The sequence below is a fragment of the Physcomitrium patens genome, chromosome 14, assembly GCF_059467195.1.
Source record: "Physcomitrium patens ecotype Gransden chromosome 14, ASM5946719v1, whole genome shotgun sequence".
In the NCBI taxonomy this organism is placed as follows: Eukaryota; Viridiplantae; Streptophyta; class Bryopsida; order Funariales; family Funariaceae; genus Physcomitrium; species Physcomitrium patens.
The window spans coordinates 9,543,581-9,561,216 of NC_143423.1; the positions used below are offsets into that span (position 1 = coordinate 9,543,581).

The 17,636-nt window shown below is 36.4% G+C and overlaps 2 protein-coding genes across 7 annotated transcripts; both read left to right on the top strand.

The window, feature by feature from the left end:
- Nucleotides 1–647: 647 nt before the first annotated feature.
- Nucleotides 648–4,338, top strand: LOC112291484 (pre-mRNA splicing factor SR-like 1). Of its 4 annotated transcripts, XR_016506351.1 has the most exons (4): nucleotides 1,031–1,261; nucleotides 2,010–3,250; nucleotides 3,577–3,991; nucleotides 4,180–4,338. XR_016506351.1 is itself a non-coding variant. In XM_090255835.1 (3 exons), the coding sequence occupies exons 1-3, from the start codon at nucleotides 916–918 to the stop codon at nucleotides 3,334–3,336; spliced, it is 1,731 nt and encodes a 576-aa protein (XP_090111961.1). In that variant the 5' UTR covers nucleotides 648–915; the 3' UTR covers nucleotides 3,337–3,516. The 4 variants fall into 4 exon arrangements, 3 of the variants coding, with proteins under 3 accessions (XP_090111961.1, XP_024394718.1, XP_024394717.1); XM_090255835.1 differs by lacking the exons at nucleotides 3,577–3,991; nucleotides 4,180–4,338 and adding an exon at nucleotides 1,433–1,490 and having other exon boundaries at nucleotides 648–1,261; nucleotides 2,010–3,516; XM_024538950.3 differs by lacking the exons at nucleotides 3,577–3,991; nucleotides 4,180–4,338 and having other exon boundaries at nucleotides 968–1,269; nucleotides 2,010–3,516.
- A 5,197-nt stretch (nucleotides 4,339–9,535) lies between these two features.
- On the top strand, nucleotides 9,536–17,273 carry LOC112290980 (ABC transporter B family member 25, mitochondrial). Of its 3 annotated transcripts, none has more exons than XM_024537878.3 (20): nucleotides 9,536–10,097; nucleotides 10,608–10,695; nucleotides 10,975–11,030; nucleotides 11,202–11,489; nucleotides 11,608–11,776; nucleotides 12,024–12,085; nucleotides 12,259–12,302; nucleotides 12,470–12,572; nucleotides 12,786–12,893; nucleotides 13,136–13,219; nucleotides 14,323–14,439; nucleotides 14,604–14,689; nucleotides 14,818–14,906; nucleotides 15,029–15,084; nucleotides 15,316–15,396; nucleotides 15,644–15,709; nucleotides 15,821–15,913; nucleotides 16,149–16,213; nucleotides 16,457–16,592; nucleotides 16,718–17,273. In XM_024537878.3, the coding sequence occupies exons 1-20, from the start codon at nucleotides 10,002–10,004 to the stop codon at nucleotides 16,862–16,864; spliced, it is 2,034 nt and encodes a 677-aa protein (XP_024393646.1). In that variant the 5' UTR covers nucleotides 9,536–10,001; the 3' UTR covers nucleotides 16,865–17,273. The 3 variants fall into 3 exon arrangements, with proteins under 3 accessions (XP_024393646.1, XP_090111962.1, XP_090111963.1); XM_090255837.1 differs by having other exon boundaries at nucleotides 9,538–10,097; nucleotides 11,202–11,334; XM_090255836.1 differs by lacking the exon at nucleotides 15,644–15,709.
- Nucleotides 17,274–17,636: the final 363 nt, after the last annotated feature.

Here is a 17,636-nt window from a genome sequence, read left to right on the forward strand (position 1 = left end):
CATTTAAAGTTAGTTTACACTACTTTAAACTTGACTTTTAGAAGCTATTTGAACTTTGGTTTATCAATTTATGGTACATCATCAATAGAAATCAATCCAACATTGTAATACAATAACAGAGAATTCAACACGTGTCTTATTTTAGATTCAAAATTAAGTGTTCCTGATGTGATTTTTTATTTTACAAAAACGAGTATAGATTATTTCAAATGGTAAATAGGTAATATTTAAAAATAACTTTGGATAGTGATGTCAGAAGCCGTGATTTGAAAGTTGACAAGTTTTAATTTTTAGATTATCATTATTTAAAAAAAATCAAATAAAATATGTGTTTATATCTAAAATATTATTACCAATGTCATTCATGCAACATGTTTGGCTTGCATCAATAGAATCATTTTATTTAAACAAAACATAAGCACAAAAAGTATAATTGGGTTATACTTACATCAAATGCATATGATCGTCTTAATTGAAATTTACAACTCCACTTAAATTTAATAATAACTAAATAAAATACCTACCATTCTCTAAAATGCCAATTGAAATCCAAAACAACTTTCAAAACACACTTCTTGAATTTTTTTTGTATTAGACTAATCATTCAACTAGTTTAATTGAAGTGTAATATATGTAGAATATGCGAAGAAATTTTAAATCTGATTATTCAAACTTTTAAAATTCCATAGTAGAACTGTCATCAACACACAGTCAAATTCAATGAGTATGAACTAAAATTTGCTAGTAGCCCCCACGGTAATGGGAGCACTATGACTAAAAATACCGTGATGTAGACATGGGCGACGCATTCACACTTCTGCAGTTACGGAGGTGGCGTGAACAGGGGAGCGAGAGTTCGAATCTGGAAAGCAACACAACATGAGAGTTCGGACGTTATCGTGAAGCGCTCGTGCGATGACTGTGGCCATTTCATTGCATTACGCTTCGTTTTCTAGGGCTTTCTGTCTACGAACCTCTCCCTGTGGACGCACACCCACTCCTTGCTCTTCTTCCTCCACGCCAATCTCGTCACCTCTTCGGCGTCTCCCCGCCCCTGGCCGACGCCGCTCCGCCTGCTCTCCGCTCCCTTGTTCAAATTTCAAATTTAGCCTCCAGGCGCTTTCATTTGACGTTTTACTCGCTCCCTTCGGTGCGGTCCCGCGTATGCACGGTGTATTTTCCCAACTGCGCGTTAGTAATCTCCTGTGTCGGGGCGCATTAAGGCAATTCGATGCGGTTTGGACGATGACATGGTTGCATGGTGCGGTGGTGAGCTTTGACGAAGCGGCTTGTGTGATTTCGTAATTGCAGTTGAAGTTAGAAGGCAGTGTATGTATTTGTGCTGTTTTTATGGCTAGGGTTTTCCTGATGTGATTTCCCCCTGAGAATCGGAAATTGAGATGGCTGAGTTTTTCTGCCCGTGTTTTTATAGGTGCAAGTGCAGAAACTATGTTTCTTGTCTGCCGACCTGCTCGGACTACCTTGTCGAGGTCGGTTTTGAGGAGGTCGTAGCTTATAGGCCCTTCTTAGTTTGACAATGATTCTGATGCAAATTCTCCATTAGATTTTTTCGGCACATGTTTGGCGCGCTTGTTTCTTCTCTTATACCTACGCTCACTTACTTACTTTCGAATATTGCGATTTTTTTCAGGTTTTGTTTGATGATCTGAGAACTTTTCACATGTGATATCTTGGCAAACCTTGACCAGGGCGGAGATCTCTTCGCTTGAGATGTGTATGAAATTCCGTCATCTCTGTTGGGAAGCGGAATCGTAAAGAGGGAAAAGAGGTTTTAGTTTGTTTTTGACAAGAATCCCTGGAAGATTTAGGAAGGGCTTTCTCTAGTCATAGGTTTGGGACTCGTTTTATAATTTGGACAGAATTCCTTTTTATCCACCTTCTCCGTTTCTCATTGTAGTTTTAAAATTAACCCCCTCCCCCTCTTCTTCTTCTTCTTCTTCTTCTTCTTTTTCTTTTTTCTTTTTATAATTCGGAGCTTTGCTGCACAGGATGAGTTCTCAGGAAGTACAAACTTGCGGGAAACCTCTGGATACTCTTATTGAGAGGGTGCTATGTACGAACATATTGTCGTCAGATTACTTCAAAGAGCTCTTCAGCCTGAAGACATACCTTGAGATCGTAGACGAGATTTATAATCATGTAGATCACGTTGAGCCATGGATGACTGGGAATTGCCGGGGCCCATCTACTGCGTTTTGTTTACTCTACAAGCTTTTTACGATGAAATTCACTGTGAAGCAGATGCAAGATATCCTGGATCATCCAGATTCTCCTTATATTCGTGCCCTAGGGTTTTTGTACCTAAGGTACGTTGGAGACCCGAAGACTCTGTGGGATTGGTTTGAACCATATGTTGAGGATACAGAAGAATTTTCTCCTGGTTCCAACGGCAAAATGACTACCATGGGTGTATATGTTCGGGATATAATTTTGAATCAGTATTATTTTGACACCCTTTTCCCTCGCATACCTGTGCCTATTCTACGACAAATTACTGCTTGTCTTGAACGTATGAAGCTTCCAACCCAACCCTCGGGAATCACTGGGAACAGTAGTCGGCATGGTGCAGACGAAACAGCTAGAAGACCGCCCTCGGTTAAGGCAGCCTTATCTGTGTCTTTCGGGCAGCGGGCTCCTCACCGGGCATTTACTCGAGATGCTTCTCCTGTTCGCCGAATTGCTCCTGTTCGGGAGGCAGCAGGTGCGGACGGCGTAAGGGATAAAAATGGGGATTATGGTCGTGACAAAAGGAGCTCTCGGGATAGGGAAAGGCGTGACAGCGAAGCTCGGGATCGTGGCCGCGCTGGGGAGCAGGAGAAGGACAGGGCCAGCGAAAGAGAGAGAGAAAGAAGTAGAGATTACGATCGTGAAGGGAGTCGTGGAAGGGTTCGAGATGACAGGGATAGAGACGATGATCGAGATTATTCCAGATACAGGGACGTGGACAGAAATCGAGACAGTGAACGCGACAGAGCAAGGACTAGAGATAGAGGATGGGAGAGGGATGATGACAGGTCCAGGGACAGGAGGAGAGACCGAAGCCCTGATAGGAGTCGGGCAAGAGAACGAAGGTATGACGGTGATCGGCGACGAAGTCGTAGTCGCAGCCCTGCTCATCACAACAGAGGGGCAGATCGCGACAGATCAAGAAGTCCTGGAAGAGCTGCTCCAGCGTCTAATAACCTCAAGAAGTTGCTGGATGTCTATGGAGATGCCAGCCACACAAAGAGTGAGAACGCTACCAACAGTGGTTTCAATTCAAAAGCGTCAGTTGATGATGATGTGATTCATCTTGGCAGCTCGAGATGGAGATAGTTAGGTTCTTAAGGAATGTGTGCTCCGGTGTGGACCTTGCTTGCGGAGTTTCTTAGACTGATAACAGGACCCATGTTGACGAGTGATTAGCTGCCTCCAACTTTGAGTAGTGGCACCGGATGGAAGCTTCCGGTGGTTTGCTATTCTTAATCCTTACTTAAGACAGTCATTTTCCATTTCTATGATGGCTTCATGAATAATGGACATGCAAATGTGTGGGTATGCTGTATCACTCTACAGCCCAGCCTGTCAGTTGCGTCTTGGCCTTTTTCGCCCTTTTCAGTTGCTGCGCACGAGATTTTAGGTAGCCGCAGAAAGATTAGCTTTCATAGTGGATGAAGCATTGACGGGATGGTGTGTGGGGTTTCAAGTACCACCAGCATCATCGGTGTGGTGAGTGTTTCTTATTTTCAATTCTTTTCTTTGGTATTTGGGTCATGTGATTGTGGGTGGTCCGCGTGTGGTATATGGGGCTGATTTGACGAGTACAATCTGCTCGTTGTGTTTCAATGGAACTTTATGGACGTAGAAATAGGAGTGCTGGGTTGTCTTAATGGTTTTCATTGGAACTAATGCAAGTTTCATTGTTTCTTGTTTCATTCGGTCTATTCTTCAACAAACTGGATGAATTTATCGAGCTTTGGTTCTACCGAAGGCAAGTAGGACCTTATCCAGTGACCCGAATGTACTAAAATGGAGGAGGTAGCTCCTGGTAGATCTTGTGCCTTTGTACATATGTTGCCTGTAATGGTGGCTTCAGTTGTCACACTTGATAATGGTAAGTCGTTATATTTAGCTCGTTTTTGTGACACTAATCATCTGAAGTTTCCACTATGCCTCCAGTGAAGAGACGCCTCAAGGGCTCGTATCAATTCCAGTATCAGCTTGTCATGGACGTTTGTCTTTCATGGAGCAACTGGAGATTCCTTTTAAGCTATGCTATGATGCACCTACCGTTGTGCATGTCTGTAACACGGTAATAAAGTCTGGATCTTACTGTCACCATTACATGTAATTACCTCTTTTGCTGAAGTGTACCTGTGTTGGGAAAGGTCGTTGGTCTTGTTCATTCCATGTTGCTTTTTTGGGAGTAGCTGCCTCCTAAGTCTCAACTTTGTGGATTTGATCATGTAGCGTGTTAGTTTCTTGCTGAAAACCAGAGTGTGTTTGTGTGATATTTTATGTGCTTATTTTGACCCCTTAAGATTCAAGCATTATACGTGCACTGATACACTGATTTCTCTAAGTATAGCTAAAATAGTTTCCACGTTAAACGTCGATTGTCAAGTACAGAAGAAAATGATAATCATCCACTAATTATCAGTGTAATGTGCCTCAAATGTGCAACGTTGGATATGTTGCAGTTGTCGATTTGTAAGATTCTCAAAATATCTTATTTGTTTGAACTAAGTAGCAAACGTGAAAGAAATATCTCACACAAAACTTCACTATTATTGAAATTGAAATTATTCTAACATTAAGATTATGTTAACATGAGAATGACATTGACAATTCATAGATTTTGATGCGACAGTTTTTGAAGGAATCTTTTGGCAGTGAAGTGGTTTCTTCTAAAACCATTTGTGAATTTTAATCAAAACATCCAATTTCTTCATACAAATTTAATAATGTAATCTATTGTTTTCATATGAATGCTTTAAAATCTTCTTTTGTCCATATGGAAATATATGGATATAGAAGATAGAATTAAGTCTAGTAAATATATAAGGGTTGGCATTGGTTTTTGGACAAAACCAAAAAAATTGTAAGAGCTAAGTATAAAAAATACATGTTGATAGTTAATCATATTGCTACAAAAAGGTATGATTCTAAGTACCATACACCTTTGTTTTCTTTTGTTTTATATTACACACAATAAATAAACTTCTTTGTTGATTTATTGAAATCAATCATAATAAAATAGCCTTGTTATTAAGGCTTTGATATTTGACATTTAAGGTAATTTGTTTTTTTCTGGCACAACTATATATTATTTCAAATTTCTTGAGATATTTCACTTTATTTAGAAGCCTCATATGAATAAGAAATTTAGTCTTTTGCAATTAAGTTTTATCATAATCTACTATCCTATATTAAATTATTTTCTCTACCTTTGTATTCATTCAAAGGTTTTGTCTACGATCTTATCATCTTGTTATTCTTATACTGTTTATAAACAAGATCCAATGACATGTGGCTATATCTTTATATCTTTGATATGTGTGTGTACTTCTCAAGAGATTGCTTTTTAGAAAATAAGGATTAGTCTTGCCAAATTGTTTTGACCTTAATAAGAAAAATATTGTATAAGTATTTTACTTTCTAATTCAAAATTCTTTTAAATATTCGAACTAATTCCTAAGCACACAAGATGTACAAGTTATTGATTTAATTGCTACACATTATTATAAATGTATTAATTAATATTATTTGGTTTTAAGTAATCAAAATTAAAATTGATTATGTTTTGGTACTAATCTTGTTTTATTGAAATTTCAAATTCATATTAAAATTTAGAAACATTTTACTATGCCAATTTCTTTATTGGATAGGAGTAGAAAAATCTAATTTTGTTGCAACTTTCTACTATTCTTTGGATATTTTTTTTTTAACATAATAATTACTTTTCTGTGAAAAGTTTTTAGAATTAAAATCTAAATTCTTTATCAATCTACAAAAAGTTGAAAGATTTTTATATGCAAATTAAATGCTTTGCTACTCAACTATTTTGCATAGTATATATATATATATATATATATATATATATATATATATATATATAGATTCTTTAAATTATAGAATCAAGAATCTTTAAATATCATCTATCTATTTGGCATTACTTGGCCCTCTATCTACTTTCTATGGTATGAGATATTGAAATTTATCCATTTGTATATGATTTCAATTGGTTTACTTTAATGTATAAAGGTTTTGATGTGAAAGTGAGGATAGAAAGAGAGAGAGATTTTTGAATGTTTAATCACACTAGCCTTATTGTCTAAGCTTATTCTCAACCTAATTAGAAGAGAATAATAGACATTAAGTTGTTTTGAGATTATGTTCAAGTCAATTGTAAGTATTGCATTAAAAAAAACTAATTGTATTCCCTTTATCTTTTCTATTTTTTTAGTAAAGAAGCAATTCTTATGCATAAAAAATAAATTTTAGTTTGAAATAGAAGCTTCAACAATTATTGCTTTAAAAAAATCATCCTGTATCTTAATTAATAGTTCTAGCATTTGATATTCTATATTTATGTTTCTAATGAAAGACCTTTTAATTGACTAAAATGTGAAGTTTTTTTTACCTAGTATTATGTTTTGTAGAGGTCTTTATGTTAGTATGGTTTCAATTGGTATGTTGTTTTGACTTTTGGATACGTCCATAACAAACTTGAGCATGTAATGCTATTTTCTTGTGTTGAGGTTGAATGGTTTTACATCTTTGTGATTTATTTTCTTTTCTTTTATTTATTTATTTTTTTACATGTTGTCTTTTGCAATTGTTATCTATATTTTTATATCTAATCAATTTTTTTCTTGCAAGGGACTTAGATATTGAGCATGTTTACAAATGTCTAAAAAAACAAGCTTAAAGGTATTAGTGGTTTAATATTACACCACATATTGTTTGATTATTTTTAAAACTAAATTAGTACTGAATATATCAGTGTATTACAGTAGTCAAATATGTGTAATAATTGTTAGTTGTTGAATCAAACCTATACTTTTAATTCTTATGACAGGTTTTAATTTATCAACAAAAATAATAATAGTAATAAAAATATATATTTATTTGCTAAAATAATGTAGCTCTTAAATTGTTAAGTGGTGGTGTGTCATTTCTATATTGGTATAATAAATTAGATTGAAATTTTAAAGTTCTTTCTTAATAGTTAGAATCTTATGCAATAAATAAGAATATTATATAATTATAGATTGATGTGCTAAAAAACCAATCTTTTCTATCTTTTGCTTCATTCTTCTTAAATCTACAATGGTCTTATCTCAAATTTTAACCTTTTTAGATGTATTACTATAAGAGACTCTATCTATATTTTATTATCTTATTGATTACAGAAATCTTATAGATTTGGAATCTATTTGTAATTTAGATTGTATTAACATGAAAACTTATAATTCGAAGTTAAGCTTGTGCTACATATATTGGTTTTATCTTCATTGTTATCTATCACAACTAATTATTATATATTATTGATCCAAATATTTTTAATTCTTATTTTTCTTCATTAGAGAGCATCTATAATTGAAAGAAGTAACTTGTCATTGTTGAAAGACCTTATGAATAGTACGTATGAATGTTATTTTGGTTTATGTAAAAATAAATCTATTATAATATTTTTATATTTTTCCAAAAAATTTTATTTTCATAATTCAAAGATATAATTTGAGTTATATGGTGCTTAGATGTTTTTTTTAATATTTCCAAGGTTTTATATTTTTAGATCCTATAATAGATTTTCATAAAATATTTAAATTTAATTGATTTGAAATTATAATCTATTATCATATATATATATATATACACACACTTTGATAATATAATTTTTATTTGAAGGTTTTATCATTTCTTTTAATTTAGCATAATAAAAAAATAGAAATTTAACTTATAAATATTGTTGTTATCATTTTCTAGAAATACATCTAATTTCTTGACTAAAGTTCCATTAACTATTCTAAATTTATTTAAAAGCTTTTTAAAGATAATTTAAGTTAGAATTCAAGCATGACTATATCTTGAATATAGATCATATGGATCAAAATGTGGTATTTATTCTAATATATTATAGTTTCAAGTTGAGATTTTTAAGGATTAAAATAATATATATATTTTTAATTTTTGGAATGTTTATTTTTGTAAAGAAGTTGTCTTTGCCAATTTTTAAAGATATTTCAATTTTTCTTGGTTATTTAGAAATAAAATATTTAGATGTTAGATTTGAAAATTTCTCCTTTTAAAATCTAATTATGATTGTAAATTATTCTATATATCTTATTAGTTGTTTATAATCTCTATGTCTATTTTAAAGATGTGATTAGAATAAAAATAAAAATAAAAAAACTCAAAAATATAGTTAATATTTCTATTCTTGATATTGCATTATACAAAAAAAAAATCTATTCTATCTATTAAAGACAAGAATTTAGACAAAACTCAAAAGTTAATATATTTATATGTCATTGACAAAGGAAAAAAGTTATAAAAGAAGATATAGATATAAGATAGAAAAAATTGCAAAGATTCTTATCAAATACAAAGAAATTAGAAAGTCCTAAATTAAGATTTAAAGACAAGAAAGATATTTATAAGACTAAGAATGGCCTCATTCTTGTCTCCATATATACTAGCTACCAAAAAAGCCTTGTGAAAGCTTTCTAAGGACTATGAGACTTATAGCCTAAGCATCAAGTTGTAGGTTACTTCCAATATTGCTTCCAAAAAGTGTGAAATTTGTGAGACAGGTTTTAGTAGCCAATTTAATTTAATTTAATTTAATCTAATTTGTGTTCAAAAAGCTTTCTTAAAGTTTCACTAAGGAAGATATTATCTATATAACATATTGTACATATTTCTACTTGCGTATATTTACTTAAATAGTATATGTATTTCTTACATCATCCTCCTTTGTTGTTTGAGCAATATTTTTGCTACTTCATACTTCCTCCAAATTTTTTGATTGATCTACTTATGATCATACGTTGGATGTTATTATGTCTTGATTTTTTACATGCTAAATGTCCCTAGTGGTAACAACATAAAACTTTATTATATGATAATAAATTCCTTTTTTTGCATCATTTTTATGAACATAGATTACTTGTATTTCCAATTGGAATTATACTTGTATAGGTGTAGATTCTTATTTCTTTCTCTCCCTTTTTACTTTTTACTCAAGTATAATCCAATTATATCTTATCTTAATTAACAACCGTGATTTAAACTTTGGTTGGCACCTTTATCAAAACCTAAATTATGGGTAGGAGTTAACAATCAACCAAAGCCAATTGCCAAGCAAAAATCAAGTTAAATAAAGAACAATTGAAGTTGTAGTAAACCTTAGTTGAAAAGAATACCATTCATCCGCCTCCCTCTCTGAGATGGGCCCTCGTCGTCTAGGTGTCGCACTCTGGTGAGCACATGGCCGAACATGGAGAGGGTGGCTCACGATCCCGACCTCCTCCGTCACGCCGATGCGACCATTTGCCCCTACCTTCCTTCCATCGCATCGCGCTTTCGCTGATTCCTGCCAATCTAGTTGCCGAGCTCGTGCCAACGAGCATTTACGCGAATAGCATAGTGGAGGGGTCGGTACGCACCGTGCTCGTCCTCTGGAAAAGCTTGAAACGCGTGTGGTGGTGAATGTGTTCGCGAGAAGGCCTGGATTGCTGAAGTATCCTGCGCGTCCTGCTGATAAGCAACAGTTGGGATTGCGTCGCAAGGAACAACTGGAGAATTTGCGAGTATAGGTACTAGGGTTGAGTTGAGCAGTGAGGTTCATGGAATGCATGGTGACGAGAGAAGATTGCAAGTATTATGATAACCTGAGGTGAAGGTTGGCGGAAGCGTAAGTAGTGGAGAGGGTTTTTTCGAGGGCAATTACGATACATTGCTCCTCGTTAGCTTGGAGCTTAGTTGTAGTAGAGATGCTTAGGCGGATGGTGAGGAAGGCGGTGCAGGCAAGCAAATCGCTTCCTGGTGCAGAAATCCGTGGATCGGGCGTGCTCACAGTATTTTCAAGGGTATTGCCACGCGCTTGGGTCTAAATTGTGATGCGATTTTACATCTGGTTAATCACTGCCATGCCAATTCCATGGCGTCATTCTTTCTTAGAATGCTTTGCAATGTTTAGCAATTGCGTAACTTAGGGTGCGTGCATTTTTTTTACATTCATGACAACATTAATTCTCATAAATTTGTATAGAAAATTCAGCTGTGGCAAGCCACTTGAGTGCGTAATGCACTCGAAACCTAGTTTACAAGGTCAACTTTAAGTTTCGCAGCCGTGATTAGTGTGCTCAACTCGGTTGATCACATGGGTTCTGATACTCCCACTTGATCCTGCACCTGTTATCAGAAAATAATCAATAACAAGTAGCTTGTGATTACATCGGCTACCCTTGTTACTTGAATCTCGTCTCCATTGTGTAGTTGCTATTCTTACATTGGCTTACGTTTATCTGAACTACAGTGAACCATCCCCACAGGATGCTAATGTAACTGTTGGTAGTACAACTTTTGGGGCCTTGCAGAGCGGCATTGACATAGCGTTGGAAAATGCGAGTGGGAATCAGTGGAGGTTGCTTGGGAATCATCACAATTTTACCTTTAAATCATGTGGTAGAGTTTCGAATGAGCTTTTTAATCATGACCTTTTAGTCCAATTCAAGAATGTGGAATATTGTTTATGATAAAATGCAGCCCCATTGTCAAAACTGCTCATTTGGCCAACTAGTGTTTAACATAGGACTTCTGAAACCTCACATTGTTTATTTCTTACGACTAAATTTTGTACTAATCACACAGTACAGACTTGCCAAGGCATGCCCAAGTGGCCTAGTATTAGACACTTATTATTCACTGCCTTATCCTTAAATTGATCGGTATGAGTTTGTTCAGGGGATGTAAGACCATGTGGCGATTCTGCGCTAGACTTATTGCACAAGCATGGTGCAGTGAGTTGCTTTCTACTTCTTCTCTTCTTCTGCTATATTTTTCAAAATTCTTTGTTTATTTGTAATTATTTCTGATCTCCTTTTGTCATTTTTCGGTTTTATGACTGCTTCTGCAAAGTACATGTGTAACTGAAAGTTAGACAATTATATTCAACAATCTATTATTTTCAGGAGGAAAATTTCAGAAGATGCTTATATACCAGAGCTCGTCAGCACAACGCTGGGTCTCCTTCGATAACACCTGGATTATACTCACATTCACCGCCATCTTCTGTCGATGGCTCGAAGAGCAAGCCTTCCAAGGGTAGTAAACTTGACATGCCAGTGAAAGTTGATCCAGAGATAATTGTGGCTGATGCAAGGATTCTGAGATCGCTAGCATCATACTTGTGGCCCAAGGACAACCCTGAATTTCGTAGGAGAGTGGCTTTTGCTTTGATCCTCCTCGTTGGTTCCAAGGTGCAGTTTTTATCTAATTGTATTGCTTGGTAAGTGTTCCATGATGTAGGAATTAAGAATGTTGTGATTGCTGAAGGATGTTATTGAACCAGGATAAGTAACCATTTCTTTTATGCAGGTGTTGAATGTGCAAGTTCCCTTCATGTTCAAGTATGCTGTTGATGCTTTGTCCACTGCTGCTGGAGCAACCGGGGCAACAGCTGTAGCATCATCCTTGCTATTTGTTACACCAACAGCGGTTCTTCTTGGATACGGAATTGCTCGAACTGGTGCTTCGGCATGCAACGGTGAGGGGTCATCATATAGTGGATTGCTTTTGGTATGTTAAGCTTGATTAGGCAAGTGTGGAGAATCGAATCAGTGAAATTTACTTTTATACAGAAACCACTAGATTTTCCGACTTGAAATTTTGAAATATTTGTCTGTTGATTACTGTGCCTGTAGCACCTACAGCTATGAATTGCTTCACTGTATTTGACTTTCTCACGTTTTAATTTTTAAGTTACAAGAAAATCTGCAATGTGTTGGAACTAGAGCTGCGAAACTCGGTGTTTGCCAAGGTCGCCCAAGGCACAATACGGACTGTGGCTCGCAAGGTGGAACCTTTGTAGCAGTTTTTGATATCTTCGAACTTGTTTTGCAACCTTTTTGCGACTTCACGATTAGTAATTTTCTGTTCAGTTGAGAGATCTTTTGGGTTATTTTTGGCAAGCATACTTCAGTTGCATACATCGTGATTTGAAATGGTGGATATCGTTTGTTGAAATAGGTATTTATGCATCTTCACGACCTGGATTTGAGCTATCACTTGAGGTATTTTCAATGGTTTGACTTATGTGCTTAGATCAAGCTGCAGGTGTCGTGCTCTTGTGGTGAAGGCAATGATTTATTTTTGAAGAAGTCTATGTTTTAATTTTATTGTACTTTGATTGATTTTCTTAGATATGTTGGTGAACTTTATTTCTATTTATCTCATGCAGTCGACAGACAGGATCGCTTAATCTCATAATTGATAGAGGCACTCGAGCTATCAACTTTATTCTCTCTTCCATGGTTTTTAATGTGGTGCCGATTCTTTTAGAGGTGCGCATACAATAGAATATCCTGTTCTGTCCTTATGTTTGATCTTTCGATTGCATATTTTATGACTTAGATGATGTTGAAGCCTTGATGCTAGATATCGTGTCAATCATGAAAGTGGTGTCACTGTTAGAAACTGTAATTGTCTTAAATAATTTTGATATTGGTTATGAAGGCAGTTTCAAAAACTTAGCTTGCATCCTGCTTTTTGTGCAGATATCAATGGTGGCTGGAATACTGGCATACAAATTTGGAGCTCCATTTGCATGGATCACGTCTCTTACCGTGGCTGCTTATACTCTTTTCACATTGTCTGTAACGCAGGCAGGATTCTCTATTATGCCTTGCTTTCATGTTTTAGGTCCATACTCAATACAGATTAGTTGATTCCGAGGTTAGCTTAGAATTACATTTGTCCTCATTTCATGTAGCACTGAACATGCAGTTTTTTTGTGAAGCATTTTAACCATATAGGTAATTCATGAACACACGGAAAGGTGATTTGTTCTCCTTTAGATTCGTGTTTCATGAGCGCAGCTTACTGTTGGGTTTTGTTATGGCTGCAGTGGCGGACCAAATTTAGACAGGATATGAATAAAGCTGACAATGCAGCTAGTTCACGTGCGACAGACTCTCTTATCAACTATGAGGTGAATATTTACTATACTGAAATCTCTCTTTTTCTCTCTTTTCCGGAAGAGCCATTTGGAAGTTGCGATTGGTCTGCCTGTCTGGAGTGTAATTGTTAATCACTAGAATTTGACACCTAATCAGTTTTTAGTGCTGAATTGCATTCGTGATAAACGCAACCGCGTACTGCTGTTGTTGCTTTCTTTAGCGGTACATGAGGAGAGCTTGTGTGATTGCAGACTGTGAAGTATTTTAACAATGAAGAACACGAAGCAAACAGATATGATGACTTCCTTAAAAGTAAGTGATGTTCTTTAGTACGATTTTGAGGGTTTTATCTGGTAGAGACTTCTACTTATATATTTGCGTTGCCTTGATGTCCTTTAATTACACTTCTTATTGGAACAAGTACGAATACTTTGTTGAAGGATTTCTGTAATACGTACTAGATTTCCTCCACGGAGTAGGCAGTCTATTTTATCCACATGTAATATCGTGCTTGGAAATATACAATCAATTTAATCAGACAGTAGCATGCTGAAGATTATACCTACAGTTCAGCATCGCCAGTTTATTTAACAAAGTAGGATCATTTGGAGTTACCACTTGTGCCACATCAGATCATCTCTTTCAGTCGAGATGGCATTGATGTCCTATTTATCTTTTTCAGAGTATGAAGATGCTGCTTTGAAAACTCAAACAAGCTTGTCGTCATTAAATTTTGGACAGAACGCAATCTTTAGCGCCGCTCTGTCTACTGCCATGATTATGTGTAGTCAGGGTATTCTCGATGGAACAATGAGCATAGGAGATTTGGCATGACATCATTGCACTTACGAAAGGACACCTTTTTGCTCTATGATTTCTTTCCTGTGATTTGAGCATTTCTCCTAACTTGGTTGCTAGATTTTATGATTGAATTTTGGTTCGTTGTTTCAGGTCTTAATGATTGGGTGAAATAGGATATTAAAAAAAACATTAATAATTTTGAAAACAGAAACAAAAAGCTTTGGGCATCTTGTTACTATTGCCGCCTCACTTGTTAAAGCTGAGTTTCTACGATCCTTCCTGCACTGTTAACATACTAACCACATAGTGATTGTGATTTTTTTTCCTATCACAGGTGATGGTGAATGGTTTGCTGTTCCAGTTATCACTACCGTTAAATTTCTTGGGTACAGTATACAGGGAAACACGTCAGAGTCTGATAGATATGCACTCCATGTTCTCTTTACTTGAGGTATGATATGTCACTTTTGAGTTGATACTTCTGATGAGCTTTGCCTGAAAACTTAAGTATTATGAGAGTAAGAGTGCAGCTATACATTCCTGTCCGATTTGATGGGGGGGGGGGGGATTGCCTTGTTTTGAAGGTGAATTACAATCATTGGGTTGGTTGAGCAGGTGAAAGCAAGCGTTGCCGATGGACCTTACGCGAAGCCTCTACAGTTAAAAGGTGGTACCATTTCTTTCGATAACGTACATTTTGGGTGCGTTCCTTCACTTAATAACTATGGTCTGTTTGCATCAAGTCATTTAGGTTGCTATTGATTTTCTTGTTAGGGATCTGTGGAGATACGAATGCATTGAAAACACTAAATGCATCGATGTGGAACAGGTATCTTACAGACAGGTCCATTCTCAATGGAATCTCGTTCGATGTTCCTGCTGGAAATAGTGTGGCTATTGTCGGCACTAGTGGGAGTGGTAACAGTTCCTATCAACTCACATATTTGTGGATTTGAAGTTTTGTACCTTTGGATAGATCTTTTTCTTGATCAGAAGGGATGATGTGTTCTGATTGTATGTTCTATACTGAAAATGGACAGGAAAATCTACAATTTTGAGGTTGCTCTACAGATTTTTCGACTGTGACTCTGGATCAGTGAGTTCTCATTTTGAACTCGTTTATTAATTTCCTAGACTTTCACAAATTCGTCTAGGATTCAATATCCTAGGTACGTGTTTATAACGCTGTCGCTTGTAGTTCCTCTTGATGAATGCCTTACGTACGTTTCTTCCTCTTCTCCTTCTTCTATTCTTTTTTTTTTCTTATCCGAGCTTGTTGTTTGGGTACCACGTTGGTAGTACTTATTGCTGATTTGGATGTGTGTAGCTCAAAATTGATGATCAAGATGTGCGTGATGTGACCCTCGACAGACTACGGAGTTGCATGGGTGTTGTCCCCCAAGATACGGTATGGTACAGGGTGCATGCTGGCTGCTGAGGTCTCGTCTAAAGTGTTTTTCAAGGCACAGCTGGCGATTGATTGTCTGTAATGCTTATCAGATATAATTTCGAGATGGTTTTTGTAGTTTATGCCTCACTATCCTCAATGATAGATTCTCAAAAATCTTTGCTGAATGTACATTCTTTTTGTGAAGTTTCTACTCTCCTAGAGAGCTTTGTTCACCTTGTTTCCTTGAAACCTGTTTTTTCTTCAGGTTTTATTCAATGATACAATTTTCTACAATATTCAGTATGGCCGAATGACGGCCTCCAAAGAAGAGGTTGTTTTCCTCTTATCCAGGCGTGACTTTTGTGGTAAATTGGTCTGTCAAGTGTTCGACACCCTCGTTTGCACACTCGACTGAACTTCTGTTGTTGGTATATTGGAGCAGGTGATTGAGGCAGCTAGGCAGGCAGCTATTCATGACGTCATTATGAGGTTTCCGGATCAATACGAAACTCGAGTTGGAGAACGAGGCCTGAAGGTCACCCTTATTTTAACGTAGTAGTTGGAAGTTCTTTTTGAATACTGCTGACTAATTGATTGTCACTGTCTTTGTTAATGCAACTTAATAGTTCCTGCAGATGTGAAATCAACTTGGTGGGGTGGTATGTCACTACCTAAGTGTGAGGTATTAGGTTATTTATAAACATTCCAAGGATCTCCATTAATTTTGTTGAAGCGATGGATCTCTGAACGACAGTTGGGTACACTTGCAGCTTAGTGGAGGGGAGAAGCAGCGTGTTGCATTAGCTCGAGCTTTCTTAAAAGCGTCCCCTATATTGTGAGTTTGTTTTAACTACTCATTTCTTTTCTTAATATCATGTGTTAGCCTGAATAAAGAGACTCTGTTATGTGTTTTAGGGGCACAATAGGTTTCCAAGGCGAAACAGAAGATAGCTTTCAAGTATTTCTTCATTTCTCTTAGCTGTGTTAAAGCTGGTCCCTAAAGTACCCTCTTCTGTACAGTTTTAACCTTATTACTAGTAGATTGATTGTTTTTTTCTCATGTTGTGATGCATGGAAGACTTTGTGATGAAGCAACAAGTGCGCTGGATAGTTCAACTGAGGGAGAAATCCTGGCCTCGTTGCGATCTTTGGCTAGCAACCGAACCGCAATCTTCATTGCCCATCGGCTGACTACAGCGATGCAGTGTGATGAGGTAAACTCGTAGTCACAATGGTGGAATGTTGGCTTCATTGAAGTGTGGGAATTTAGATTAGTCGTTTTTCACTTGCAAGATGATATTATGCTTTAGATGTGTGATCTTGATCGTTTTTGCTCCAGATTGTCGTTTTGGAAGAAGGTCGTGTTGTGGAGAGAGGCAGCCATGAGGTTTTGCTTGGGAATAATGGCCGATACGCCCAACTCTGGAATCAACAGAACATCATCGACGGAGGTTCTGATGTTGACAAACTCAACGAAGCATTTTAGTTGTTTTCAAATATCTTCACGAATCCATGATTACAGTGATTCCATGGTTTTTTGTAGAAGCGTCACTTTTGATAGCCTTGCATAAGATGACAGAAGGTATCATCTTTCAATACCTTTGCTGTTGAATGAATATCCGCTGTGAAAGGTGCAGTGGTGAATTCCTTGATTCTTTTTACCATTAGAAATGTTGGAGACTGTATATAGTGTTCTCAGAACACGAGAAAATGGGTTCTGAAATTCAGAAAGCATTTCTTGGGACTAGAGTTTTCTGGGATGAGAGTTGAATCTCCTTAGATCCTGGATTGAGAAAGTTCTCTTGAGCAGTTATAAGGCATCAAATCACCAAATTCACATGGTGATGAATTGTTTGAGAAAACTTCACAAAATCTTGTTTTCTCGGCCAAGTAAATCTGGTTTCAAACTCTCACAGCCTGGGCCATTTCGAGGTTAAACCTGACTACTAATCAAGCTTGAATAAGCTTACGAGCGTAATGCTAAATTTAGCCGAATAGAACCATTCAAGGATCAGCACAGTGTAGTGAAGAAATACATCAGAAAGCACCACAATTTGGCTGTGATTGATGCTTTCACTACAACAGCGTTTCTGTGATGGAAACATCGTTTTGTGATTCTTTTACTATTGTTAGCGGCTTCGGATCGTCAAAGTGTGACGTGCAGTTCTGGATACAATCATTCTTTTGTCTCCACCTTAGAAAGTGGGGTTCATTTAAAGGAAAGTATACAAGTAAGCTACATCTATTAATACAAAAGG

What these genes read in the sequence shown, in the direction of transcription:
- LOC112291484 (XM_090255835.1), top strand. Translation starts at nt 916, where the DNA reads ATGACTGTGGCCATTTCATTGCATTACGCTTCGTTTTCTAGGGCTTTC. An exon ending in GACGATGACATGGTTGCATG is followed by an intron (nt 1,262 to 1,432) that starts GTGCGGTGGTGA and finishes GTGTTTTTATAG; the next exon opens with GTGCAAGTGCAGAAACTATG. An exon ending in GCTCGGACTACCTTGTCGAG is followed by an intron (nt 1,491 to 2,009) that starts GTCGGTTTTGAG and finishes TTTGCTGCACAG; the next exon opens with GATGAGTTCTCAGGAAGTAC.
- LOC112290980 (XM_024537878.3), top strand. Translation starts at nt 10,002, where the DNA reads ATGCTTAGGCGGATGGTGAGGAAGGCGGTGCAGGCAAGCAAATCGCTT. An exon ending in TCACATTGTCTGTAACGCAG is followed by an intron (nt 12,894 to 13,135) that starts GCAGGATTCTCT and finishes TTATGGCTGCAG; the next exon opens with TGGCGGACCAAATTTAGACA. An exon ending in ACTCTCTTATCAACTATGAG is followed by an intron (nt 13,220 to 14,322) that starts GTGAATATTTAC and finishes TTCCTATCACAG; the next exon opens with GTGATGGTGAATGGTTTGCT.